Source organism: Dermacentor albipictus, chromosome 5 (assembly GCF_038994185.2).
Source record: "Dermacentor albipictus isolate Rhodes 1998 colony chromosome 5, USDA_Dalb.pri_finalv2, whole genome shotgun sequence".
NCBI lineage: Eukaryota > Metazoa > Arthropoda > Arachnida > Ixodida > Ixodidae > Dermacentor > Dermacentor albipictus.
Window position 1 is genome coordinate 127078985 of NC_091825.1, and position 23265 is coordinate 127102249.

Here is a 23265-nt window from a genome sequence, read left to right on the forward strand (position 1 = left end):
GCCATGATGGCGCTCTCACGTTGCGTCAAGTTGCGTCACGACTGCTGTAGTACTGCCGCGTCACGAACTGTGGCACGAGGTCAAGATTGACAAAACCAGTTCGCAAATAGACTCGGTCGAAAGGAAAAGACGACGTTCTTTCGAGTTTAGCGACATGTGTAATCTGGCCGTTCATTAAAACGGACGTTTGGGCGAGTTGGTAAGCCATATTTGGAACAGAACAGCGCGGTTGTGACGGAGACTAGGAGGGAGAAACGACAGGGACAGCGCTCGTCCGTGTCGTGTCTCCCTCCTAGTCCCCGTCAAAACCGCCCTGTTCTCTTTCAAATCTGGCCGTTCAGACAGGAGACCATTCCTTTGACGACGGTCTTTCTTTTTTTAATCGTTTTCGAGATCCGGCGGCTTGAACGAACGCGACGGCGTCTATGGCGGCAGCATTGCGTGATGCAGGTCGTGCCTCTACATCGTAGACTCATCATCGTTCCTGTAAGCTTGAAACGAAACACGTTTCCACGCTGGGCAGGCAGGAACAAGGGAACTGAATGATTCGAGATTAAATCTAGTTTTTACCAAGTTGTCACGGCGAAGTTGTCGTTGCGAATAGCGGAGGCAGGGAAGAAGCAGCGAGACACTGGAAAGCCCGACGATGAACCTGCGTGCCGATACTTGTAATCGGTCCACCCCGTCGACTGCCGTGCTGTCGCCACTTCATCGCAGATAAATTTGCGTTTATGTTAGCGTCCTTGACAGATGGGACGGGAACGAAGGTCGAAGGCGACTTGCCACCTGTGGGCAGCCGAACCTGGAGGCACGAGTCGTGCTGTCCTCTACCGATTGAGCAGTGATAACGCTTTCCTCGACGCTCACAACGCACCGCACACCGCTTACACAAAGGAGGACAGCGTGACCGCCCGCATCTCAGAGGCCAAGGAACTCCCCCAAGGCCGATAGCGAACTGTTATAAAATTTTCCCCGCGCGGCGCTCCCTCGGACCGAAGCCGCAGGAGGGGAAGCGCCGTCGACCGAGCGCGCTACGAAGAGTGCACGTGCGCTATCGCTCGCGCACTCGTACACGAGAAGAAGTAGCAGCGCTCGCTGAGGATGGGCGCCGCCGCCACTTGCGTATAGGTAGGCCGACTTTCCTGGGAAGAAGCATCGCGCAGCCAACCAGCAGAAGCGCGGGCGGGAGGCAGTCGCCACAGTCTGCTTGCTATCTTGCCCGCTCCGGGCGGCGAAACTGGACCGTATAACTATACTAGCAGCGCTGCCGAAACGGCTACGTAGTGCAGCCCGTGGCGCGCCGGCGAAAAGAGTCCGTGCGGGCCGGCTGGTTTGGTATTACTGGATTGCGCACGGTTGCAGCACCGAGGGTCGCGAGCAGGACGGAGTCGGCTGTCTTTTTGTCACCTTCTCTGCCTGTCTTGCGTGCAGTCTCTAAAGCTGTACGTGTGCATAAGGGGGCAAGTCCAGGAATGCAGAACCAAGACATAGATTGAGAGAGACTTGATAGGTATAGCCTTTTCCCACTCCACCAATGTATCGCAAGGACAGAACCAAGACAGACCTGGCTCCATCTTGACCGACCTGAAGATGTTCTTCGTCTACACTATTCTATGACCTACCAGCTCTCTGTGCCTCTCCAAGCCGGAGTTCGGGACGGACTCACAGCGGTCTAGGCGGATGCTTAATCGACGCGGTCCGGCTGTGGAACCGTTGCGACGACGGTCTAAGCGGACGCTGATTCGACCTGGACTACTCTTTTGAATCGTTGCTAATGTGTGTAACTACGATGTTAGTTCTACGCGGGCCGATTGTTAAACTGCTGTGACAGTCCCTGGTTCAGATGGACGCCAATTCGGAAGCCGTGTCCAGCCATAAGTGAAAAGCGCCCTCTTGTCATAGGAAAGAAGGCGTTATACTGAAAGGGAAAATCCCCGAGTCAGACACAGTTGGCCGCGACACCTCGTCCGGAGGGGGGGGGGGGGGGGGGGACCACCCGACGTCAAGTAGCGGTTTTCCTGGCCAGAGAAAGCGCTGGCGCGACGGGACTGGCGGACTGTACGAAAGAGAAAGAGAGAGAGAGAGTACACGGAATCCGGCGCCGAAGTCACGCGCCAGACGCTTTGTTTCTGCGCCGGTTTGGCTTTTTTTATCCCGGTGTCTGTCCGTGTGTATGTATGTATGTATGTGCGTGCGTAAGCGCTCGCACCCAAAGGGGGAAACTCTCGCGTCGCCCCAAAACTGGGCCAAATGGGGCCACGCGGGCAAGAGGGAAGAAACGCAGCCTGAAGAAAGCGCGCCCGTCCTTGGGAGACCGGCCGCATCTCCGCCGAAGCCGTAGCTGGACACCTCGGCCCGCAGCGCGCCAACGGACGCCGCCTTCAACCAATCTGTCACAGGGACGACGTGTCTCCCACGTCGTCGCCGCTTTGAGAGCAACGGGAAGACGTCGTCGACGCTGTGCCCTTTTTGCCTCCGGACCCGGATCTTCCACTCAGTTCTGTCCCCGCCAGTTGTACGCCGCGGAGCTGCCGTGAAGAGGCCGCGGCGAAAGTGCAGTTCGCGACCAGACAGACAGCCCGGTGCCCTGGAGGAGCGCGCTCGTTAGAGCAAACGCCGGTCGGTTACTTCGTCGGCTCCGGAGAAGACCGGTCCGCGGTTTTTGTCCTCCTGGAACCAGGTAGGCCTGGCCCGCATTTTTTCTCGCTTTCTTTTTCCTCCTCCTGCCCAGACGTCTTCGGACCTTCGACAAAATTGGGCCCCTCCGCGAGACCGCGTGCGCCCGGCGTTAAGCGCGTACCTGACTTTTATCGGCTCGGGATTAAGAGCGGCGGACGGAGCCACATTCACTTATTTGGGAAATAGTGTCGATACTTTCTTGAGGGTTATTACAGGGGCAGACAGAAAAAAGACGATATAAGCAACATTGCATACTGCATACACAAAAACCACAACTAAACATGTATATTCCTTTTTTTTTTCAGACGGAATTAGTACACTATTGAGTGCACAAGCGAACAACCCCCCCGATTAGATACACGAGACACGTATCTGACGTTCAGGCGTTCACCCTATCTAAGTGCGTGTCGGGCAACAACAAACTTTTGCCTGTCAGTCTTGTATTCGCGACAGCAGACGGCAGTTTGTTCCACGTCTTATTACTTCAGGAACGAACGAGTGACAAAAAAAAAGCCATCCATCCAGGTATACGTTGTTCCTTTTTCTTTCCGTAAGCGTTGACGAGAGCAGCGGAGACAACACTATTTTGCTTTTCTGTACGGCACGTTGCTGCGGAGATGAAGGGCGCCGGTGGCATGCGCTCCAGGCGTGAGCGCCATCGTATACGGGCGTGTCGCGCCGGGCCTTGCCGCTCACCTTCGCGTTCCGAGTGAAAGCAGTTCAATGTCGCCGGTCGCCTGCTCGGTCCCGCGGAGCAATCTCCTCGAGGAGCTTCGACTGCACGTGCGCGCTAAAGAAAGTGCCAGTGTTGTTGCCAAAGCCCGCAGTGCAGATAACAACATTCTTTTTTTTTATATCGCTACTTCCGTGTGTGTCTATACTTGCGAGTACGGCCAGCGCTCACTGTATACGTTAAAAAGGCGGTACTTACAGTAATTGGGAAAGCTCGACGTTTCATTGACGAATCGGAAACAAGGTGATGATGCGCAAAACACGAGTGAACATCTTTTGTGCATCACGTGAGTGAACGTGCTGAGCTTATAAAGCGTGTACTTCGCCGCTGTTTCCCGTCAGCTGTAATTACTTTTATTTTTATTTGCTCCCGCATTACACGTATTCCGATTCCTTATTAGCAGTTCCAAATGAATGTGGTGTTGCCGATTCTAACAGTGAGATCTATCTTTCCATTCTTCCGACGTATGTTGTACATTCCCGTGTTCCACTTGGACAACCTCGTGCGGATTTATCCAGATTTATATTGCTCTCCACTCATGAACCGCGTCCAAAGTTGAACGAAATCATCCTCACGGGTCGCGAATCCATGTGTTTCAGTAATAAGCGATGCGGCGACGCGCACACAATCGTGATTTGTTTTTCTTTCTTATTTTACGCGAGCGGACGTGGCAATATATAGTATTCGGCGGCTACACTGAGCCCTAAGCAATTGACGTAAACATTAATCGCACTGACATAGCGCGACTGAGCCGAACTTCTCAGTGTATACGCCTCAATCAACCAAGATTATGGTGCTTAATCAATATCGCTATTTTTACCATGCAGAAAGGGCGCCCAGGGCGACAGTGCCGCTGCAGCAGCGGTTTGCGAAATTATAACTGAAAAACATTAGTCATACCGTAGTAAGAGCTAAACACACGAAACATAGAACATACCAGCACGGATCGGACTATAGCTATTGAATAATGAGAAGTTAAAACAAGGCTTCCGATTTCCTTGAAAAGTTCCCGCATGTGCTTCCTTTTGGTGTCACGAATTCCAACGCAACCGAAACAGCGCAAGTCCATATACCGTTGTGGAACTTAAAGGACCTTCGCTGCGTCCCAAACCTGTTTCCGGTATGGTCCTCCGCCAGGGCACCTCTTCGTAGAAACAGACAACAAACAAAGAAAAGCAACAATTTAGTTTCCGTATATATATATATATGAAGTATTTTCGGAGCGCTTTCTCTATCGGCGCCAAGTCCAAGCGCAGGGACGGGGAAAGAACGAAACGGTGATAAACCGAGTTCTCGTTGCGTTGCGAAAGGCGAAGTTTTCGACAGGCCAACGCTTGGTCCACCGCGCGCGCTATTCCGTCCGCCCCATTCGGCCGCAACGGCGGCAACGGGCCGATAGACGCGCACTAATTCTCTTTTTGCTCGCCGGGGGGGGGGGGGGGGGGGGGTAGATTAGCGCATTCGCGTTTCCTGCTTGGGCGTTGCTCCCGCAAGCGACGGAGCTCCTCGGCTTGAAGCGAGAATTTCTCCCGACGACGAACAATTTTCTCCGCATTCCTTTTTTTCATCGTCTTCTGTTGCTTCGATATCTCCTGCGTGGAGGTCGCTACGGCTGGCCGCCGTATAAGCTGTCCAGCCGTGTGGTGACGGAGCTTGGTGCTAACTGCATAAAGAAGCAACCGCACGAAGCGTATTTCCGGCGTATCTTAGGCGTCGCGTTGTCGTACACGTCGGGCCGTCTTTATTATACGTTAGCGGGATATGAGCCCCTAGTATCGCCCAAAATGCATTTCAACGGAGGTTTAAAGTCTGGTTAACCTCCTTGCCTTTCTCTCATTTGCATCTTTCTCTCTCTCATGGGCTGCATAGTTCAATCATTAACGGCACGAAACACATTGTGGACGTGATGACAGCTGCGTCATCGAGGTAGCGCCGAATGGGCGCGCCGATGCACAGGCGGCGCAACGCACAAAATACGCCTCAAGTACGCTCCATGTGGTTGTCGCTCGGGACCGTTTCTTCTTGTCCCCGCGGACAGTCTTCCGGTGGTCCATTCGGAAGCTACATTCTCTCTAACATCACGCTTTCTTTTTTTCATTTGGAGGTTGAAAAACGAGCCATCGGCACGTACACTATACAAGTGGCACGTCGAGTACGCCAATTGCGCACGTCATTATAGGAGCATGTGGAAGCGACATTCCTGTAGCATCGATCAAGAATATACTTTATATGGACCTTCAGTGGCTAGGGAAAAAAAAAATGTGTGTGTTTTAAAATCCTACACACAGGGCTATGAGGGACGCCATTGTAGAGGCCTACGGGTTAACTTCGACCAACTGAAATTCTTTAACGTGCACCAAAAGCACAGCACACGAACTTTATTGCTTTGCATTTCGCCCACATCGAACTGAGGCCACCGCGGAGGAGATTCCAACCCGCGTCCGCATGGTTACCAGCTGAACGCCACAGCCACTGAGACACCGTGGCGTGTAGTCGGACTAGGAACCACAGCTGCGACAGCAGGCTCCGGTTACATGTGCACGTATCTTAAAGCAGAGGACCACGGCGACGCGCAGTAAAGTCAAGAAGAGTACAGGAACAAGTACGTTGACACTTTTTTTTTTCTCCAGCGTTCGCCGATTTCGACTATGAGGTATTAGTAACTTCACCACGTGTACTAATCTTGCCTTACGCGAAAAAATCCACGCGGTAGAGTTTGCCAATGACACAACGCTGTGTCACTGCGTTGTGTGACCGAAAGCGCCGCGCTGTGTGACGTCGCGCTGAGAGGCTCCTCTGTAAGACACTAACACCCGCACTGTCTGCTCCCTGCGTTGTCATACCGTGGGGACGAGCCTGATAGCCGCGCTCGTAAGAGCACGTAAGTGCGCAGTTCGTGTCCAGTCAAAGGCCAAGGTTCTCCATTCGACCCCGAAGCGCACCGACCACACAAGCGAGAAAGGAAGCCAAGCGAGGGCACGAGGGTCAATAGCCCACCGCGCGGCACCCTTAGACAAGGTCACGACGCGGTTTCATACGCCGGCGTTTGCGAGAATATTCACGCTCCGTAGCAAACGGCTCCTTTTATGTTAAAGCCACATCCTTATGAAACCTGCAGAGAGCTCAGGGAAAAAAAATATTTTTAGGTGGGTCTCAGTACCTGCATACCTTATACAGTACCTTATACATGTGTTCTTCATTTCTTTCTTTTCTTTCTTTCTTCCTTTTTTTTTTTGAGCGCACTGCTAGGAGCCAGAAGCTCTGTGCACATGGACAAAGTAACCATCCCCTCCTGTTTACATGGAAAAATCTGCTTTTCCTTGCATAAACAAAGAGACGAAGACCTATAGCATGGTGTGGTATAACTTGCCATGTCGACCCTGCGCATTTTCGTGACTTTTCGCGGTATTTCGCATATCGCGCTAGTCCTTTGTTGTCTACGATGACACAACGGCGTATATCAAACTGCTGTCAATCTTCTAGAAAGCTGGAGGCAATAATGCCGATTAAACCACTTTCATACAGTTCCGCCCTCATCTGACCTAATATAATGGGCGAATATATTACGCAATCGTTTCCTAGTCAATTATGAAGAGGAATGAAGGCGATGTGCGATGAGATGTACAGTAGTTATCGAGAGGACTTAGAGAACGCGCGCGTATATAAAAGAAAGAGATCACAGTAACAATAACTGCTGGTGAAAACAAGTATCTCAACGTTCAACAAGAGGTCAAGTGCGTTCCCCGTGTATGATGAAAGAACTACAGGAGAAAAACGAAGATACCTAATTGCCAGGATACGCAGCGGACCCAGCGATGACATGCCGCATGACTTCAAGCACATCTTCCCCCACGCACTCAGTCAGCAAGCATGCATAAGTCACTGAATACGCGAGTGAAAGCTATAACGGCGATCACGAAACTTAAGCGTAACATCATTAGCAGGATCCACTAGCGTCGCAAGAGTGTTCGTCGCTGTTTGAATTGAGAATCCAAATAGGTTGAGGTAAAACCTAAGCGCTTCATGAACATCATGGGGACGCTGTGGGGTATTTAGACAACACCGAGTTAAAACGTCCTGACATGTCAAACGCTTGCCTGGCGGTAGCCGTACGCAACTTCGATTATATAACATTGCCAGGCTGTCTCTGTGCAACAAAGCCACAAAAACTAGCCTGCATACAACATAAGAAATTACCCCCGTTCTGCGCACGTGTTACTGATCAGAGAGTCGTAACGGTCAATAATCAGCCATTGAACCGGATCAAAACAAACACATACATTTCATTAAATTTGACAACATAACTTGCAAGCATACAACCGTTAAATAAGCGCTCTAGTGACTCTAGAGTGAGTAATCAAACAAATTGTGCGACGCGGTTACATAGTGCCAACGGGCAGCCCTCCAGATTTCATCTTTGTCTGGCGGCTACTCTGCGCATGCGTCGTGAATTATACACACTGTCTAGAGGACAAGTGTAGCAGACAACTAACTATAAAGCATGAAGGAAACCGAACAGACAGCCAACAAGTTGAAAATGTATATCATAGAAATCGACTTTTCGGGGGCAACACGTTAGCCCTGTTCATAATGAAGGACAAACAAGAAGGGCGCTAGATGAAGATTGGCAAAGGGCGCAAACGTCGATCGGGTTACTATTTCCGTCGTTTTTATTCAAAGTTCGTGGACCTGTCTAGAATGCATACTGGCTCGAGATCAAGGCGCTGATTCAGACGAGATTTCGTCAGATTTCAACGATTAAGCATACCTCCCAATGACTTATGTAATGTGTGATCACTAATTAGTGATCGAAGACGAACAAGCTGCACTTAAATGTACGCTGTTTGCCAGCTCCAGCCGAGGCTCTTCAGCAACGTATCCCAGTGCGAAAATAAGCAGTGCCATAGCATCCTTGGTTAATGCATTCCTCGAGCAATATACTTCCTTGCGCGCAGCATCCTTCACGGTCCAATCCTGCAAGTCGATAGGACGATCCGGAAGCCAACAATAGGACACTTCAGGACAGTCGATCAAACATAGATTGCTCATCAGTGATGCAGAGCTATTCCTCGTAAGGCATCTAGCCCAAGACACCTAGGGACTACGGCACCATCAAAGCTATAACAAAGTTTGACAAAACATTGAAGAATACGAGGAGTTTAGGCACGATGCCAGTTGGCAGCACCCTCAGAAAAGCGGACACTCAGCATAGAAAACAGCGTTTGGTTTATAATCTTCACTTTCGTGCTTACTTAAGTACTTTACGTAAGTAACCCGTACGTAAGTAACCCGTACCTAAGTAACTTTTATGTAAGTAATCCTTATGTAAGCGACGCTTATGTATGTCTTACGGACCACAGGCTCGCCGAAAAGAGAACTGACCTTACTCATAACTCAAATGCACAACCTGAGGTTGAAACTGGAGAGTGCACTGGCAAGTTCACCATGCGAAATTTGGACTACAGTCCGGAATTTCAAATTTATTCATAGGCGGAAAAGAAAAGCGCCTTTATTACGGAATGCCTGGTCCGTATAGTTTTGCTCGGGGGAGTACATCCATGCACACTATATTGTGGTTTACGCTCGTTTAGTTAATCGCTCTTTCCCACGGTAATGAATTTTTCACAGCGAGCATTATCCCTTCATATTTTAGGCGAATATGAAGAATAAACCGTACACATAATGAATTTCTCGATTCGGGCACCACGCCCTGTAGAAAGCATCCACGCCGAATTTCCGTATCAGCAAGTGCGGTATAGTGTAATAAAACTGTGCCTCGTAGCTCGCGGCCGCTCCGGTTAACCGGACGCGGACTGAGAGTACTGACACACACTCTCGAGCACGGTGTGTTTAAAGCGCCTCATTCCGGCGCAACAATAACAAAAAGGAGAGAAATGAACGGAAATTTGTATATACGTTTTCTCAAGCTTAGACATTAAATGGTTAATTACCCCCACGCAATCATGTATGTATACATAGCTGACGCTTTCTTATTTTTTTCTTGTGGGGGGGGGGGGGTGGAGTGGCAGTAGAAGGGGGTACAATTACTGCAATCCAGCCAGACTGGAAGGGCTTTGTTCTATGGCTCAGCTACGACGCACACAATGCGTACCTCGAGCGAGGCGTCGTCTCACTGTTACACATTTTTTCTCTCGCGGCCCCAGAAATGCCCAAGATGGGGTGCTCGTCGAAACGCGGTTCGAATCGCGTTGCCATTGTTCGGTCGTCACAGCGTATGCATGCCAGCACACCTTGTCAAGCGCGGCAAATCACGCACACACACACACATAAAGAAAGAATAAAAGCCGCTACGTACGAGACTTCGCGTATATATCTTCGCGTGTCTCTGCATTTTCAGGAAGCGGAAGAAGAACAACTCTCGCCGCCCCAACAAACGAACGCCGCACCCCCCCCCCCCCCCCCCCTCGGGCCATCCCCGCCAGAGGCCAGCGTCGCTCTCCACGTACGTGCGAGCGGGCGGGCCAATAAAATGCAAAGCGCCTCCGATTCCTTCCTCTCCTATGCGCGCCATAACGACGAGAATCCAGGAAATTCAAGCACCGGCGCACCCGCGAAGGATGTCAGTGTAACAAGCGAACACGGGGCAGGGCACGCGAGTGAATTGCCTTCGGTGAAACGCTTGAACAAACAGAAAGGCTCACCGCTTCCTGCGCCCCCTCTCACAGGTTTCCACTTTAGGATGAAAAATTTCTCGCTCCGTAAGCACCCGCGATGGCGTGATGGATACGACAGGAAAGACAGCATGACGGAACTAGCTCAGTATAGTTCTGGATATTGTAACGAAGTGCGCAGCCTATATATACGTATATGTGTACTATACAAGAACCCTGCCGGCTCGGCTTTGTTAGCGTCTCGCCTTTACCTTTAAAAAAAAATCGAGAAACTTTCTTCTTGTACGCGCCAAGCACCGGCTACGCGCTCTCAATGCGTCGCTTTCAGCGCCCACCCCTTGTCATCGCGGCGTATAATTTTCGCTTATAGGCAGCACGACAGCGTGACGTACCCGGCTGTTCTAATTACCGCCACAACTTTTTCCTTTATTGCAGGAACGGAAGAGTGCGTACAGAGTAGCTTCCGCGGGCGAATATAATCATCGCTATACGCTTGGATGCTCGCGCGGAGTAGTTAGTGAAGAAAAAAAAAAACTTCCTTGAACTGCTGCAGGATCCCTCGAAAGAAGGGTGGTTCCCTCCTCAAGCGTTACCCCATCGATCAACCGAAAATCCCCGACGAGTCTTGCGATTTCGAAGGTGCGACCCGAAACCGCTAATCGTCCTGCGCCTGGAACGTGTCAGTGACGTTTCGGGCATAGTGGGATCAGATTTAACCCCCTTCAGAGACAGGGAAGCCGTGCCGAAATAAGGAACCGCTTCTTCAATCTTCCGCTATCGATGTCCGCACCTGCTTAACTCCTGAGACTTATCGAAGCTAACACCCTCGCAGATTAACTCAGGTTTCCTACAGCGTCGTGGAGCGAAAGCGTTTCTGTTTTTACATTCGCTTTCCGAACAAGCTGCGGTGGAACGGAGACAAAAAAGAAGGAACGTCCTGTTCTGGCCTTGTCCCGCCTTTCCCGCTACGCGAACGAACCTCAAACACGAGGAAAAAAAAGAGCAAAATAACGCGGACTGCACAGAGAAAAGACGCTACTCCTCCGGGGCACAGCGAAGTTCGGCACGCGTCACTTGATTGATGGAGTGGAGCGATGGAAGTGGACGGTGACGGCAAACAGTCGAGCGTGCCATCGGGGCCGGGTGACCGCTACCGCGGAACTAGTACTTCGGCCGACGGCTGGCTGGTCATCCCGGTCCCGACGTCCAGCCCCTTCCCCCTCTCCCAAAAGCTTCCTCGCCTCCTCGGAAGCGCGGCGGGGCGGCCACCAGGAAAAAATGGCTCGCTTTCGAAGAGAACGACGAATACTTCGGCAAACACGCCGCAAAGGAGAGGCGGCCGGGCGCCGAATCGGGGCGCCTTGCTATTCTCGAGTTTCGGGCGCGCGGCGACGGCGAACCGGCCACGTTATATAGCAAGTACGGGCGCCCATTTCGCAGGAGAGCCGCCTGATCACGCCCGGGCGCTTCTCCTCCACTCCTGGCTGGACGGCTTTCTCCTTTAACCCCTTTCACTGTTGCTCCCTCTCTCTCTCTCCCCCCTCTCTCTCCCTCTCTCTCTCTCTCTCGTTTAACACGGAGACAGTCGCTCAAATCGACCTGACAACCCGCGCTAAGCTTCCTGAAGAGGAACGCGGGCGGCTCGACACATCTAACGGGTCGGCGCGTTCAAGTCGACCTCGGCTCCCCCGCCCTACCCGATGATTCCTTTAGTAAAAGCAAAAGCGTTCCCATCCGGATTGCTCGCTCTCGCTACCTCTCTGACTGTTCACCGAGAGAATGGGGCAACTGCATCTCCTCCTGAATTCGGCGTTTCTTTCTCTCTTTCTCCTCCCCCCCCCCCTCTTGGACTCTGCTTCCTCCTTCTTCGGAAACACGAAAAACACGCGAGGCACGTAAGACGCTCGTCGCGAAAGCCACTGAAAATGCGATGCATTAGCCAAGCAGGTTACACGTATAGCGCACGGGTGGTTCCCCGCACAGCCAGCTCCCGAAAGAAACGAAAAAAAAAAAGGAGTTCGCGAGCTTCACTCCAGTAGCAGGCACACGGAAAGGATACGCCACTGCTGCCGTCGTTCCGTGAAACTTATTCCATGCTTCCTCTCTTGTTTTATGCACCTTGTTTTTATTTCTTTCTCGCCCCAGCCTTGATCACCGCCAGCGGCCGTGTGGGAAAGCGCGCAGCCCGAACCGGGACGTTCGGAGAGTTCCCCGTCTCGACGAACGGCCTCGCGGCAAGTGTTCAGCAAGGAGAGAGAGAGAGAGAGAGAGATAGAGAGAGAGAGAGAGAGAGAGCCCGTATGTGAGAGAGCATGAATCGGCCAAAGTGTCTCGTCTATATATACGCTTCGTCGCCGCCCTACTGTCCAGCAACGGTCGAGGTATTGACCTTTGATGCGAAGCGCCAGGCCCGACTAACTGCGGGCTAAAAAGGAAAATGAGGACTTCATTGTCTCGGGGACCACGTCGCCGCCGCGGAGGGGAACAATCCGGTCGGCTGCTGGCACGCGGAAACCAAAGATCGTTCGCTGTCCGAACTAGAAAGCGAACAAACTGCGGGGGAAGCGGTCGTCCTCTCCTATATGTATATAGGTATACGAGTCTTAGAAGCGACTGTGCTGCGCGCCCGACACGTCTGGGAACGCAACGCTGCGGAACAGCGTGTGTGTGTCTGACACGCTCCGCCCCTCTATGCGACGACCCAGTGATATCGTAGGACGCGCAAACGGTTCGAGTTGGACTTGTTGGACGTTCGTAGTTATTAAAGGGAACAGCGCAGTAACGGCACACGTTGTGTACAATCGCGTTCAATAAGAGCTGCAACATGATGCGTGCTCAAACAGGCTCTAAGATAGTCATCGCGGTGGCGCTGTAGATGGCGCCCACATACGAAAAATTAGAGAACTAAAGACCATTCCAATCGATAGCATGTACTGCACAAATTTTTCATATGTCGACACCACAGTGCAGTCTTGGAGCCCCTTGGACTATGGGCACCGCGTTGCAGCTCCTATAGAACGCGACTGCGCGTGTGCCTTCTTTGTGCTTCATTCTGTCTTCGCCCAGGTTACTGCGCTGTTCCACTGTAACGACATCGCAGGAAGCAACAACAGTTGGCTGCTGACTCTGGCTGCATCCTGTCAGGTACACAGCTCACAAAAGGGGGCTGCAGTTGTGACCTCAAAGGTCGCACTCAAGGATCGCACTAAAGCTCTTCCATGACGTTTTCTGCCGACCAATTGGGGACAGCGTCGACCAATGGGCTTTAGATCGCACCGAAAGGGACGCCGTTTCTCGGAGGTCACGCTGCAATCATCAGAGCATCATTCTTTTCTCTTCTTTTTGTTTCGAAAAACATCGCTTTGCGTAGCGAGGAATTAATTCCTCTAAAACACCCAAGTACCCGACGTTCTGATGATGCTATCAGTTGCGCGGGCGTTCCGGATCCTAGATGGTCAACGGTTGAAACGTATTGAAACGCGTTTCTAAGATACCTTAAAAGCATGCCAGCTCTTATAATTACCACGGTGGAGTTATAGGTTTACTCGTACACATAAGCGTTCCGGATACAGCGGTTTTACAAACGAAAGGAATTTAGTTTGTCCCTCCATTCAGTGGCGTAACCGGAGGGGGGAGGGAACACTGCAGACGTGCACCTTCCCTTCACCCGCCCCGACAAGTGTGTGAGCGCCCCCTCTCCCTCCCCTCCCCCGCCCTAAATAAAAAATTATAGCAATCCTGGCTACGCCACTGCCCTCGCTTCACTAAGGTAAGCACGCACGGGTGGACAGCCTTTGAGGTATACAGAGCTCGCGCCGCACACAGGCTGTCTACTGCAAAGCCACCCGTGAAGTGCGCCCGCCGTGGTTGCTCAGTGGCTATGGTGTTAGGCTGCTGAGCACGAGGTCGCGGGATCGAATCCCGGCCGCGGCGGCCGCATTTCGATGGGGGCGAAATGCGAAAACACCCGTGTACTTAGATTTAGGTGCACGTTAAAGAACCCCAGGTGGTCAAAATTTCCGGAGTCCTCCACTACGGCGTGCCTCATAATCAGAAAGTGGTTTTGGCACGTAAAACCCCATAATTAATTACCCGTGAAGTGTGAGAGCATCCGCAAACCCGATTTGAACAATCTGTCCCTCTACGCAGGGAGACAGCATTCTGGGAACAGCAGCAGCGGCGGCACAACATGCGGTCCACAACGTTGCTAAGCCTGGGCGTGTTCGTCGTGTTGGTCCTGCTAACGGAAGCACGGCCGGCACACAGTGCTCTCATCTTACCGCTGATCATCTTCAAGAAGCTGCCCAAACAGTGAGTACCGGCTGCTCTCCGGCGCAGTTACGTGTTGCTACACGTGACCAGGGCTTCTAATGGTGCGCCGCTTTATACGGCGGTGCGTTCAGACTATAGGGCTGTAACGTGCGCGGAATCGATAGACGGTGTAGTGCATACAAAGCTAAAAATTTCCCAAAACGCAGGAGCGAACGCGTCCTGCTGCTGTCTTGCACGCCTGAGTAGAATACCCTTTGACATTTATTTTGTAATGTCGTTGCGTGCTGCGAGCTGGCATTCGCGCCAACGACTGCGCTTAATTTAGAGACGAATCAATGAACGCTTCACAAAATTGCAATAAGCTAGTTACACGTACCAGTGCGAAAGCACTGATATCGTAGTAGTGAAGGCTATTCACGATTGCCTAAAGCAGTGAAAGTGTGCAACACCCCGGCTAGGAGAAGAAAGAGAGCTCGACTTCGCATATACAAATCAACACAATTCACTGTGAGCCAAAGCTTGTGCTAGTTTACGCACGATACCCGTGTAGCCATGAAGAGTGAATGCACTACAAACATCGAGTGTTGCTACATTCCGGCTTACAGCAGAGCATGCAAATAGCGAGGATCCCAATATCACCAATCCGTTCGCGAGTGTGAACGTAATGTTCGTGTTAAAAAAAAAAAAAACTTCTTTAACTTGTGATGTCTGTGCATGTTTCCAGAACGGCAAAGCATACGAGTTAGCGCACCCTCCTGACTCCCCCACGCCCCCCTTCTTTCCCCCTTGACGACAGCGTCAGAAGCGGCTGTTGGACATATGTCATAGTCTGAACAAAGCATTGCTCGCGATTTGTGCACGCATTACACCGCCTTGCAGCATGCTATTCAACCATGCAGCCACCATAAAGCATCAGCTGCAGATGGTTCGACAACTTCGCGCCAATATATGCACGGAACGAAGGGGCTGTATACAAGATTATGAATGGCTGCTCGTGCCACCACAGGTGGCGCCGGATTCCATTACGCGTAGCGTGCATGACATGCTGAGAATGAAGCCTGCTTCCTCGCCTGCCCTGTTCTGGAGAAAGCATGCTTGTCAGTACCCGAGGTCCTTCAAAGAGCGCACAAAGCGCTCAAGGCATGCGACGTTCTTCAATGCGTCACACCGCAGTTCACGCGCAGGCACCGCACGTATGCATTAAAAGCTCAGTAAACTTGACAAGTACACTCTAAATCAAAAAAGCAAATGCCAGGTGCCCATTGCCGACAACGACCGACTGTCAGTTGCTTTATTGCCGCTAAGTTGTAGTACATTCGCAGCCTATTCACTGCAGTGTCATATGCGACGTCGCTCAATCAATGCGCGCAAAGCACTGAACATACTGCGCTACTGGAGAAAACAAATGAACATTTTCTCAGCGTCGCGCACAGCATAAAATATCACGGTATATTAAGCGAAAGATCACACGAGACCTACATCATCGCGTACTCAAACCTACCATGGTGCCAATTCGGACTTAAACGTCCCTTCCTTCCGTTAAACACAGATAGGAATCGTGTCGCTCTATCTGAGTAATCTACAAACACGTGTAAGTAACTACGAGTAGCTGGCCACCGAACACACGTAACTATGTCGTCGTCCAAGCCGGTGCTACGTCGTTGAACGCCGTCTTTGCTGGGCGCGACAACTTATTCCACTCAGCGGTGCATGGCGTCCGCTGGCTTGCCCCGGTGCAAGAGGCTCGAAGATCGCACGGTGCATGTCAACACAGCATGTTCCGTCAGCGCACGCTTCGCAGACGTTCGAGAACCACACGCAGATAAGCATAGGCCGCTGGTGCGACGTTGTCTTATGGCGCAGCGATCCGACCCAGCACCTCAAGTCATTGCTACAGTTCATCAATCTAGACGTCATCAAGGGTCTGGTGGGTCAGCTCATCAACTTCGAGGCCATCTTGCGTCACTTCTCGCCGCCGGCGAAGACGTCGACCGCCGCCTCGCAGACCACGGTGGTGATGATGATGGACGAGCCGAGACCTACCGCGGAAAGCACCACGGCGCCGGCGACGCCGACGGCGGTGCCGACGTTCCCGACGCTTCCGCCAATCCCGGTGACCCCCGAGATGGAAGCCAGCCCAGTGAGAGTCTGTCAGCGCGACCGCTCCTACGGCTGTGCACCGCGCAAGTCTGTGCTGGTGGCGCGGGAAGCACACGCGAGGAGCGGCCTGTCACGTGTTTGTGTCTGTCCGTGTGTCGCACGTCTCTGCGACGGATTCACCCGCAGGCGAGGTGCATCCGTTGAGAAAAGAACACGCGCAGGAGAAGCATGCTGGAAACCGCCACTGTAGTAGTGAAGCTTTCACTGCCTTCTTGGGTCGCCAGCGAGAGCAGTGACAAGCTGCCATATATGAAAGGACTGAGCAAGGGTCTTCACAGATTCTATTATCAAAGATAAAGTTGCTCGTACGAACTCTCGCTAGCAAAGGGAAGAGACTTCACTGACTGACTTACGCTTATGATGTTTTGAATCATGCTTCGCGCTTTTCGTTAGCGCTTGCGGCCCTTCAATAGGTCCAAAGCAAAGGTTTATAAAGCTATTTCTTTGATATATGCATGGTTGATAAGAAAGCGAAATGATATGAGCAGGCAACGATATATAGCATCAAGCATATGTCATGTCATACTTCATCCGAGCCATGTCCGACAGCCAAAGTCACATAACCCGATATGTTACTTTTCTCGGCGTACGGTGCTGAAACAAGCTTGGAGAAAAGCAAGTGTGGCTACTACTGCATCAACTCGGATGGTATCGAGAGATCAACATATTTCGAACTGGATAGCTTTAAACACGCTGGATCGTTCAAAGCAAGCAGCTTAGAATTTCTAATGTTTACATAGCGTCAGAATAGTCATATGCATAGTTAACACCAAGATATGAGAAGAACTATCAGTGAGTTTATATCCCATCCTGGTTTTTCACCTGTTATTAAGCACTTAACACTTCATGAGTATTCTTACTGTACTTCCTGCTACGAGTTTTTTTGTTTATGATTTCGTCTGGAGACAATTCAGCGAGGCAGGTGAATGATAGCTAATCTGAAGAGTCTATAATGAGTGATTTTGTAGTCATAGTAACTCTGCCAGCTAAACAAAGCAAAAGGAGGGTGGAAGATATAAACAGACATAAGTGTTGATATATGCATGCAGAGATACGAGGCATCTGATCTGTAATGTTTGTTTCATGGCGTCATGCGCGCCTAGAATTATGTGTTTCAGCATGCTTACGTTCTCTGTTCTCCTTTCCCGTGTCCTTGCTCTCGCCTCTAACGTAGGCGGGTGCTGTGTGTACGTTCCACAGGCAGCTACTAGCCTGCCTCCGCATCTTTTCTAGTTCAAGCCTATTGCTCGCATTTTCCCGTTTAAGAATGATGATAATGACACATACGTATTCATGTTAGCTGTAAAGCCAGACTTATGGACAGTCCTGCAAAGATTGCGTGTCTTTAGTGTGTTTCATGTTTGTACTGTATTATGTATCCAGCTGTGTGTGTTTTGTGTGTGTGTGTTTCGTTTCTTTTTCTCTTTGTTTCTTTATTATTTGCTGCACGTGCGCTACCACGATGCAACCCAAGTGTATGCGTTTGTATTGTAGAAGTTCACTGACGTGTGAAAACATAGCTATTACAGTTGTGCACACCGGTGCAAACAAGCTTATACGAAACTTATACTAAACATTTGAAGTAGTGATTGGCGTGAGCCACGTCTTATTATGGAGAGCAATTGCTGCACATGCTCAACCTCTGACAGCCGAGTGCTTAGCTCTTAAAGCCATTTCGCCATTACTCCTCTGCCTCCTCTCGCCGTCTACCCCTCCTAGTTTCTCAAGTGTTTGGAGTAGCCAAGTCAAAGCCAATGCTTATTGAGTCAATCTCTCCGGATTTGTGCTCATTAAACTCAATTCCATTTCTCCAACGTCTCTACTGTCTTACATCTCTATCTCATTCCTTTCTTAGCCCTAACACAAATATATCGCTCCATGACAAAAAATGTTGTGCAGTTGGACAAAAAGCATTGCTTGTTTAGGCTCATGCCATTTGCTTCATGACATGTCTCCTAACATTTGAGTCGTCATTATATTAGTGAAGAAGGAAACAAGCGATTCACGTAAAGCATAGAAAGAAAAAAAGGAGCACATAAAGCATTAAAGAAGGCAAAGAAAAATCCTCGTTTTATCTCTCGGCTGATGGATAGTATGAGCACAGCTTAGTGCTATCGCCGATGAAGTCAACTATTGGTTAAAGTGTTTCAGTTATCTGCCTCGACAAACAATGCGACTTCACTGCTAATGGCAGATAGCTCGGCATATTTTAACTAATTACATAGCGCTAACTATACTTTAAAGAAAACCCATCGCAAGGCAAACGCACTGTGCATGCAATACACACTTGACACGCGACGCTTCAACCTATGCCTAACGCGTCGCCCTTTTCTTCCTGGACACGCGCAGCAAGTTGCTGGTACCGGTGCCCCTACCACTGCCTCTGCCGATCCCTATTCCGCTGATAAAGCCCAAGGTGCTACCGCTGATCCTGCCGAAGTTGCCCCGGATCGGGATCACCCTGCACTTGGGCAAGGGGTCTCCACTGCGACACCTGAGGATACACCACAAACCGAAGCTGGTGCACCTTGACCACGGCCACGACGACCACGACTACCACCACTCGCACTCGAGTCACCAGCCGCACCACCACCACCACCACGGACCGCCGCAGCACTCGGGCGAGGACGAGGTGTACGAAGTCAAGAGCGCGCCACCGTCGTCGTCGTACCCGAGCAAGGACTGGAAGTCGTAGCCCCGTTCTCGAACACTTCCCCGAGAGTCATCCTCCCACGTCGTCCTGACGTCAGCTGTGTCCGGAGTGCGTTCGTACACGTGTAAACAGTCACGTGGCGTATCGAGACGACAGGCCGCGGACCGTTCCGCCCAGTCACGTGATGAGACAGACGGCAACGCGCGATCTGCAGACGCAAGGTGGCCCAGAGAGCGCGAGACGTGGTAGACCGATAGCGATTCTAAGTGGATACTAGCGCAGACAGAGGCAGCAAAGAGAGGTGAGGCAGGGACGTTTGCCAGGAAAACGTCAAGCTGGTTGCACTGGGGAAGAGAACGGTAGAATAGAGAAAAATCAGATAGATATAGGAAATGAAGACGCAATGAATGTGTGCACACGAGCTGACGTGGCCACTAGCACTAGCGTTCGAACTAGCGGCCGTGAAAAACCGGCTAAGCGACTGCTATTTGAATAGAGTTTCCTACAATAATTACTAGAGGGAGCCTTGGCACTGCGATCGTTCAGACACCGTGGGAATTATGGGTAGTGCATGGATTTGTCGGATCATCGTGCTTGGGGCTTCACACGTTCTTCTGGCTTCGTTTATTACGCTTTAGCTGGGCCTAAATTGGACTAAATATCAAAGCAATTTATACTTTTCTTTTAGTGCAGAAGGTAATGAAACTCTGCAAGCGCGCATTGTCGCTGCTAAGTACAGTGCTTCCACTTGTCCTTGCGTCCATGGCGATATGCTTTTAATACCGGCTTCTATGCCAGAGGGTCCTGTGTTCGCGTCCTGCCGTCGGACAATTTTTTAAATATTTCTGCAATTCTTTATAAGGCAGTACTTTCGTTAAAACATACTTTGCGAAGCAACGAAGCCATTTAAAGCCAGAAGGACGAAGTTTAGCCAAATCCGCGTATTACCCATCATTGCCATGCTGACTGAACTGCCCAGCTTGCAACTTCCGTAAACACTAGCGCCTCTCTCTGGTAATTCTATGAAACTCTATGGCTATTTGCGAACGATGACGATGCTCATCAGGCTGCCGGAAGAGAACTTCGCTTGTTGCAAGAATTGGCGGCTGTAGGTACTCAAAAGAATCCGCAGTCTGTGGTTCTGAAAGAAAAGATCGTGCATTCCTCGTCCGTGTGGTCCGCATGCTCGCCGCTAGGGTGCCACGAGCCCCGCACACCAAAACACCAGGTGACATGGCGCCTGGCCCATGGCCCGTCGTCTGGATACGCCATTACGAGTGTGCCGCGGGAAAAGCACATATATTAAGCATTGTCGAGCTAGACGGGGCGTAACTGCCCAATTAAACTGCCACTCTATGTGATATGTTACACAGAGACGCAAGACAAACGTCCTTGCAGGATCGAGCGCGCTCGCCTTAGTAAGCAGCCTCGTTATCAACAGTCTACACCGCTGGGGAAAATAGGACGAATGCGACGCAACGATGTTGCGGATCGCGACGTCGACAAACATCGTGTTATGTTACTTGTCGCTAGTTTCACAGCTTTTATAAACATCGCGGTGCAGTATACATGCTAGCATACATAACGGCAACAATGTTGATTACGACTTGGCGAGCAGCAATTTGCAAGCTGTCATTAATCGCTGACTTAGAGTCAGAATGTGTCGAAGGCAACCAAATTCGCGCCGTCTCCGCGGTAGTCGTGTTACGACAGCACTCCGAACACAGCCCCCGCAGCCGTGTCACGTGAACCATCTTGTCTCACGCGCGATGTTCTTTCGTCGGTCGGCCTGAGGAAAGTACAGCGCGGTGGGCGGTCGGGCATCCAGCGACTAACAGAAAACTATCACCAAAAGCGTTGCCATTTCTTCATCGTGTAAAGATTTCGAGTACTCACTCCAACGTCCTTCATAGCAGATGCCTCCAGCGTAACATCATAACAGGAGGGGCTAACAACGGCTCCGAGCTAACACTGCCGATAATTCTATATTATAAACCAGAAACTTGAAACATATTAAGCCACTCCCAGTGCTCTGACCAAATTATATTGTGTTAGCTTGAAGCTTATAGGCTGGCAGCTCACGCTTCGTATATAGCAAGGCACTTCGCAGTGATTGCATCGTTTCGTCTTGGGAAGAAATGTACATAAAATAGGTATAGAAGCGCTGAAAAATAGCGCGTTCTGAAGACTAGTGAATGCACGGCTTCCGCGTTTCTTCGAGGGACGCGTGGTGGCCAGCGACAACATTTGAGATTGTACAGAGGAAGAATACTTCCACGACGTCGTAGGGTTCCACCGATGTAACGTTGTTTCGCGAACGTAAGCTCACGCACACTCGAGAACCACACTCTCGAGACGGGTATACACCTCGTAGACACCACTCTTGATAAAATGAAACCCTGCGCAGCATTGGAGCAGCGTCCCATTTCTACGTTCCCATCCCTCTCGTCGGGTGGCCCTTGCGTTAGCTGCGGCGTGACAAAAGTGGCCCGGCGGCCTACAGACAATCGGATTGCGAGAAGGCGACGCTACGGAAGCAACGCTTACAGCGTGCGTGCTTCCGTAACGTCATGCATGGCAATGGGCACGCCGGTTCGCCAGTGCGACGTCGCAGCTCGAAGAGCTCAGTCTTTGTGCTGTTTGTACTCTGTTTCAGTATGATGTGACACAGGAAGCTACGGCTATAAACAAACACTCACGAGAACACTCAGGCAAACGTACGTGTCCATAAGCAGCATGTACGTTCAAATCAAGATAGAGAGGGAAATAGGAAAGGCAGGGAGGTCAATCAGAACAGATAACACGCCGCGCTGTAACCTACACTGGAAGACGAAAAAAGCTGGAGGAAAAAAGACATGGAGAAAAGCTAGAGAGACACTGAGCACAGGCACACACGACCCCACGCGTTGAGAGCCCACCTTCATAACACACGCTTACAATACAAGATAACAGTCGTTACCAATCAGCGCTACAGCCACTTGTACAAGTCTGTTGGTTATGAGGATCGAACAACGCCTATCGTCGGCCTCCGCTGCGACGGCTTACGGTGCAGGCATTTCAAAGCGCATAGTTACAAAACTGATTCGTCATCAACGTGAGCTAGTACATCCGTGATGCGAGTCGCTTCTGTACGCTTTATCGAAGTGAGTCCGCGTCCACCCTGGAGCAGAATATGGAGCGCCAGGGCACGCATGACAGATCCCGCGCACATGCGCCTCATTAATTCGAAACAGAGTGGTGTTGACCTTTCCACTGCAGCTCATCCGGATAGAAGGCACGGGCGACTCCTTAAACGAACCTGGTGTCACAGCGAAACAGAGAAGCGAGGCTAGACGAGGAAGCGCGCAGGCGTTGTTCGTCTTATCAAAAGTGGTGTTTGCCTTTTGTCCATTTCGAGTCAACCGAGTGCGTGGCCATTCTTGGGATCACGTGCGCGCCCTCCGCCGAATTCGGCGGCTTCTTCGAGAGGCCTGGCTAACGATAGGCATCGCCACCCGGTGGCCCCATCTCTCGCAGTCGCCGAATAGGGGTCGCGCTTCTTTCTCCGCGGCGGCGTCTTCCCTGAGGCGCCAGTGAGAAGCGGTCTTTGTGCTGGCGACGAGGTGGTACACTGTTCTTTTTTTTTTCCTTTCGGGATGCTTTCTCTCACTCTCCTTGTGGGCACATTAATTTCCCCTGCATGGAAGCTTTCTCTACTGGAGTTGTTCTCGTCTGCAAAAGACTTTGAACACTGTGTCCTTCCTCCTTGTCACACTGCCCTCGTAGCGAGCTGGGGCTTTTACAGGCGCACCCAATTGTAAATACGAACCGCTCAAATAAAATTTTGTTGTTGTGTGCACGTCGTGTTGGCGAGTTGACTTTCTTGTAAATACTGCAACCGGAAACTCGACACCAATGTCTCCCTTCTGATAAAAATCGTGCGTACCCGATTCTTTATTATTATTATTATTATTATTATTATTATTATTATTATTATTATTATTATTATTTCAATGGCAATTACATGGACACCTCGAGCGAATATTCGCCGTCGTTGTCGCCGTGAGGCGACAGCGTGTGTTTAGGCAATCGAAAGTTATATATTAATCCATGCCGTATAAGCGGGTTATATTGCTACACTATTCAGTCACGAAAGT

The 23265-nt window shown here is 50.8% G+C and overlaps 2 protein-coding genes across 4 annotated transcripts in view; one reads left to right on the forward strand and one right to left on the reverse strand.

Moving 5' to 3' along the window:
• The window catches only part of LOC135913935 (rho GTPase-activating protein 18-like), a 226377-nt gene that overhangs the window by 38479 nt on the left and 164633 nt on the right, over positions 1 to 23265 (reverse strand). The window lies entirely within an intron of this gene.
• LOC135913914 (uncharacterized) lies at positions 2599 to 19305 on the forward strand. 2 transcript variants are annotated; one of them, XM_065446601.2, is made up of 3 exons: positions 2599 to 2680; positions 14194 to 14355; positions 18826 to 19305. In XM_065446601.2, the coding sequence occupies exons 2-3, from the start codon at positions 14234 to 14236 to the stop codon at positions 19169 to 19171; spliced, it is 468 nt and encodes a 155-aa protein (XP_065302673.1). In that variant the 5' UTR covers positions 2599 to 2680; positions 14194 to 14233; the 3' UTR covers positions 19172 to 19305. The 2 variants fall into 2 exon arrangements, 1 of the variants encoding a protein (XP_065302673.1); XR_010568166.1 differs by lacking the exons at positions 2599 to 2680; positions 14194 to 14355 and adding an exon at positions 16070 to 16456 and having other exon boundaries at positions 18826 to 18963.

Excerpts from the sequence above, each read along its gene's own strand:
- LOC135913914 (XM_065446601.2), top strand. The coding sequence starts at position 14,234 with ATGCGGTCCACAACGTTGCTAAGCCTGGGCGTGTTCGTCGTGTTGGTC. Across the intron at positions 14,356-18,825 it reads TTCAAGAAGCTGCCCAAACA|CAAGTTGCTGGTACCGGTGC; the intron begins GTGAGTACCGGC and ends GGACACGCGCAG.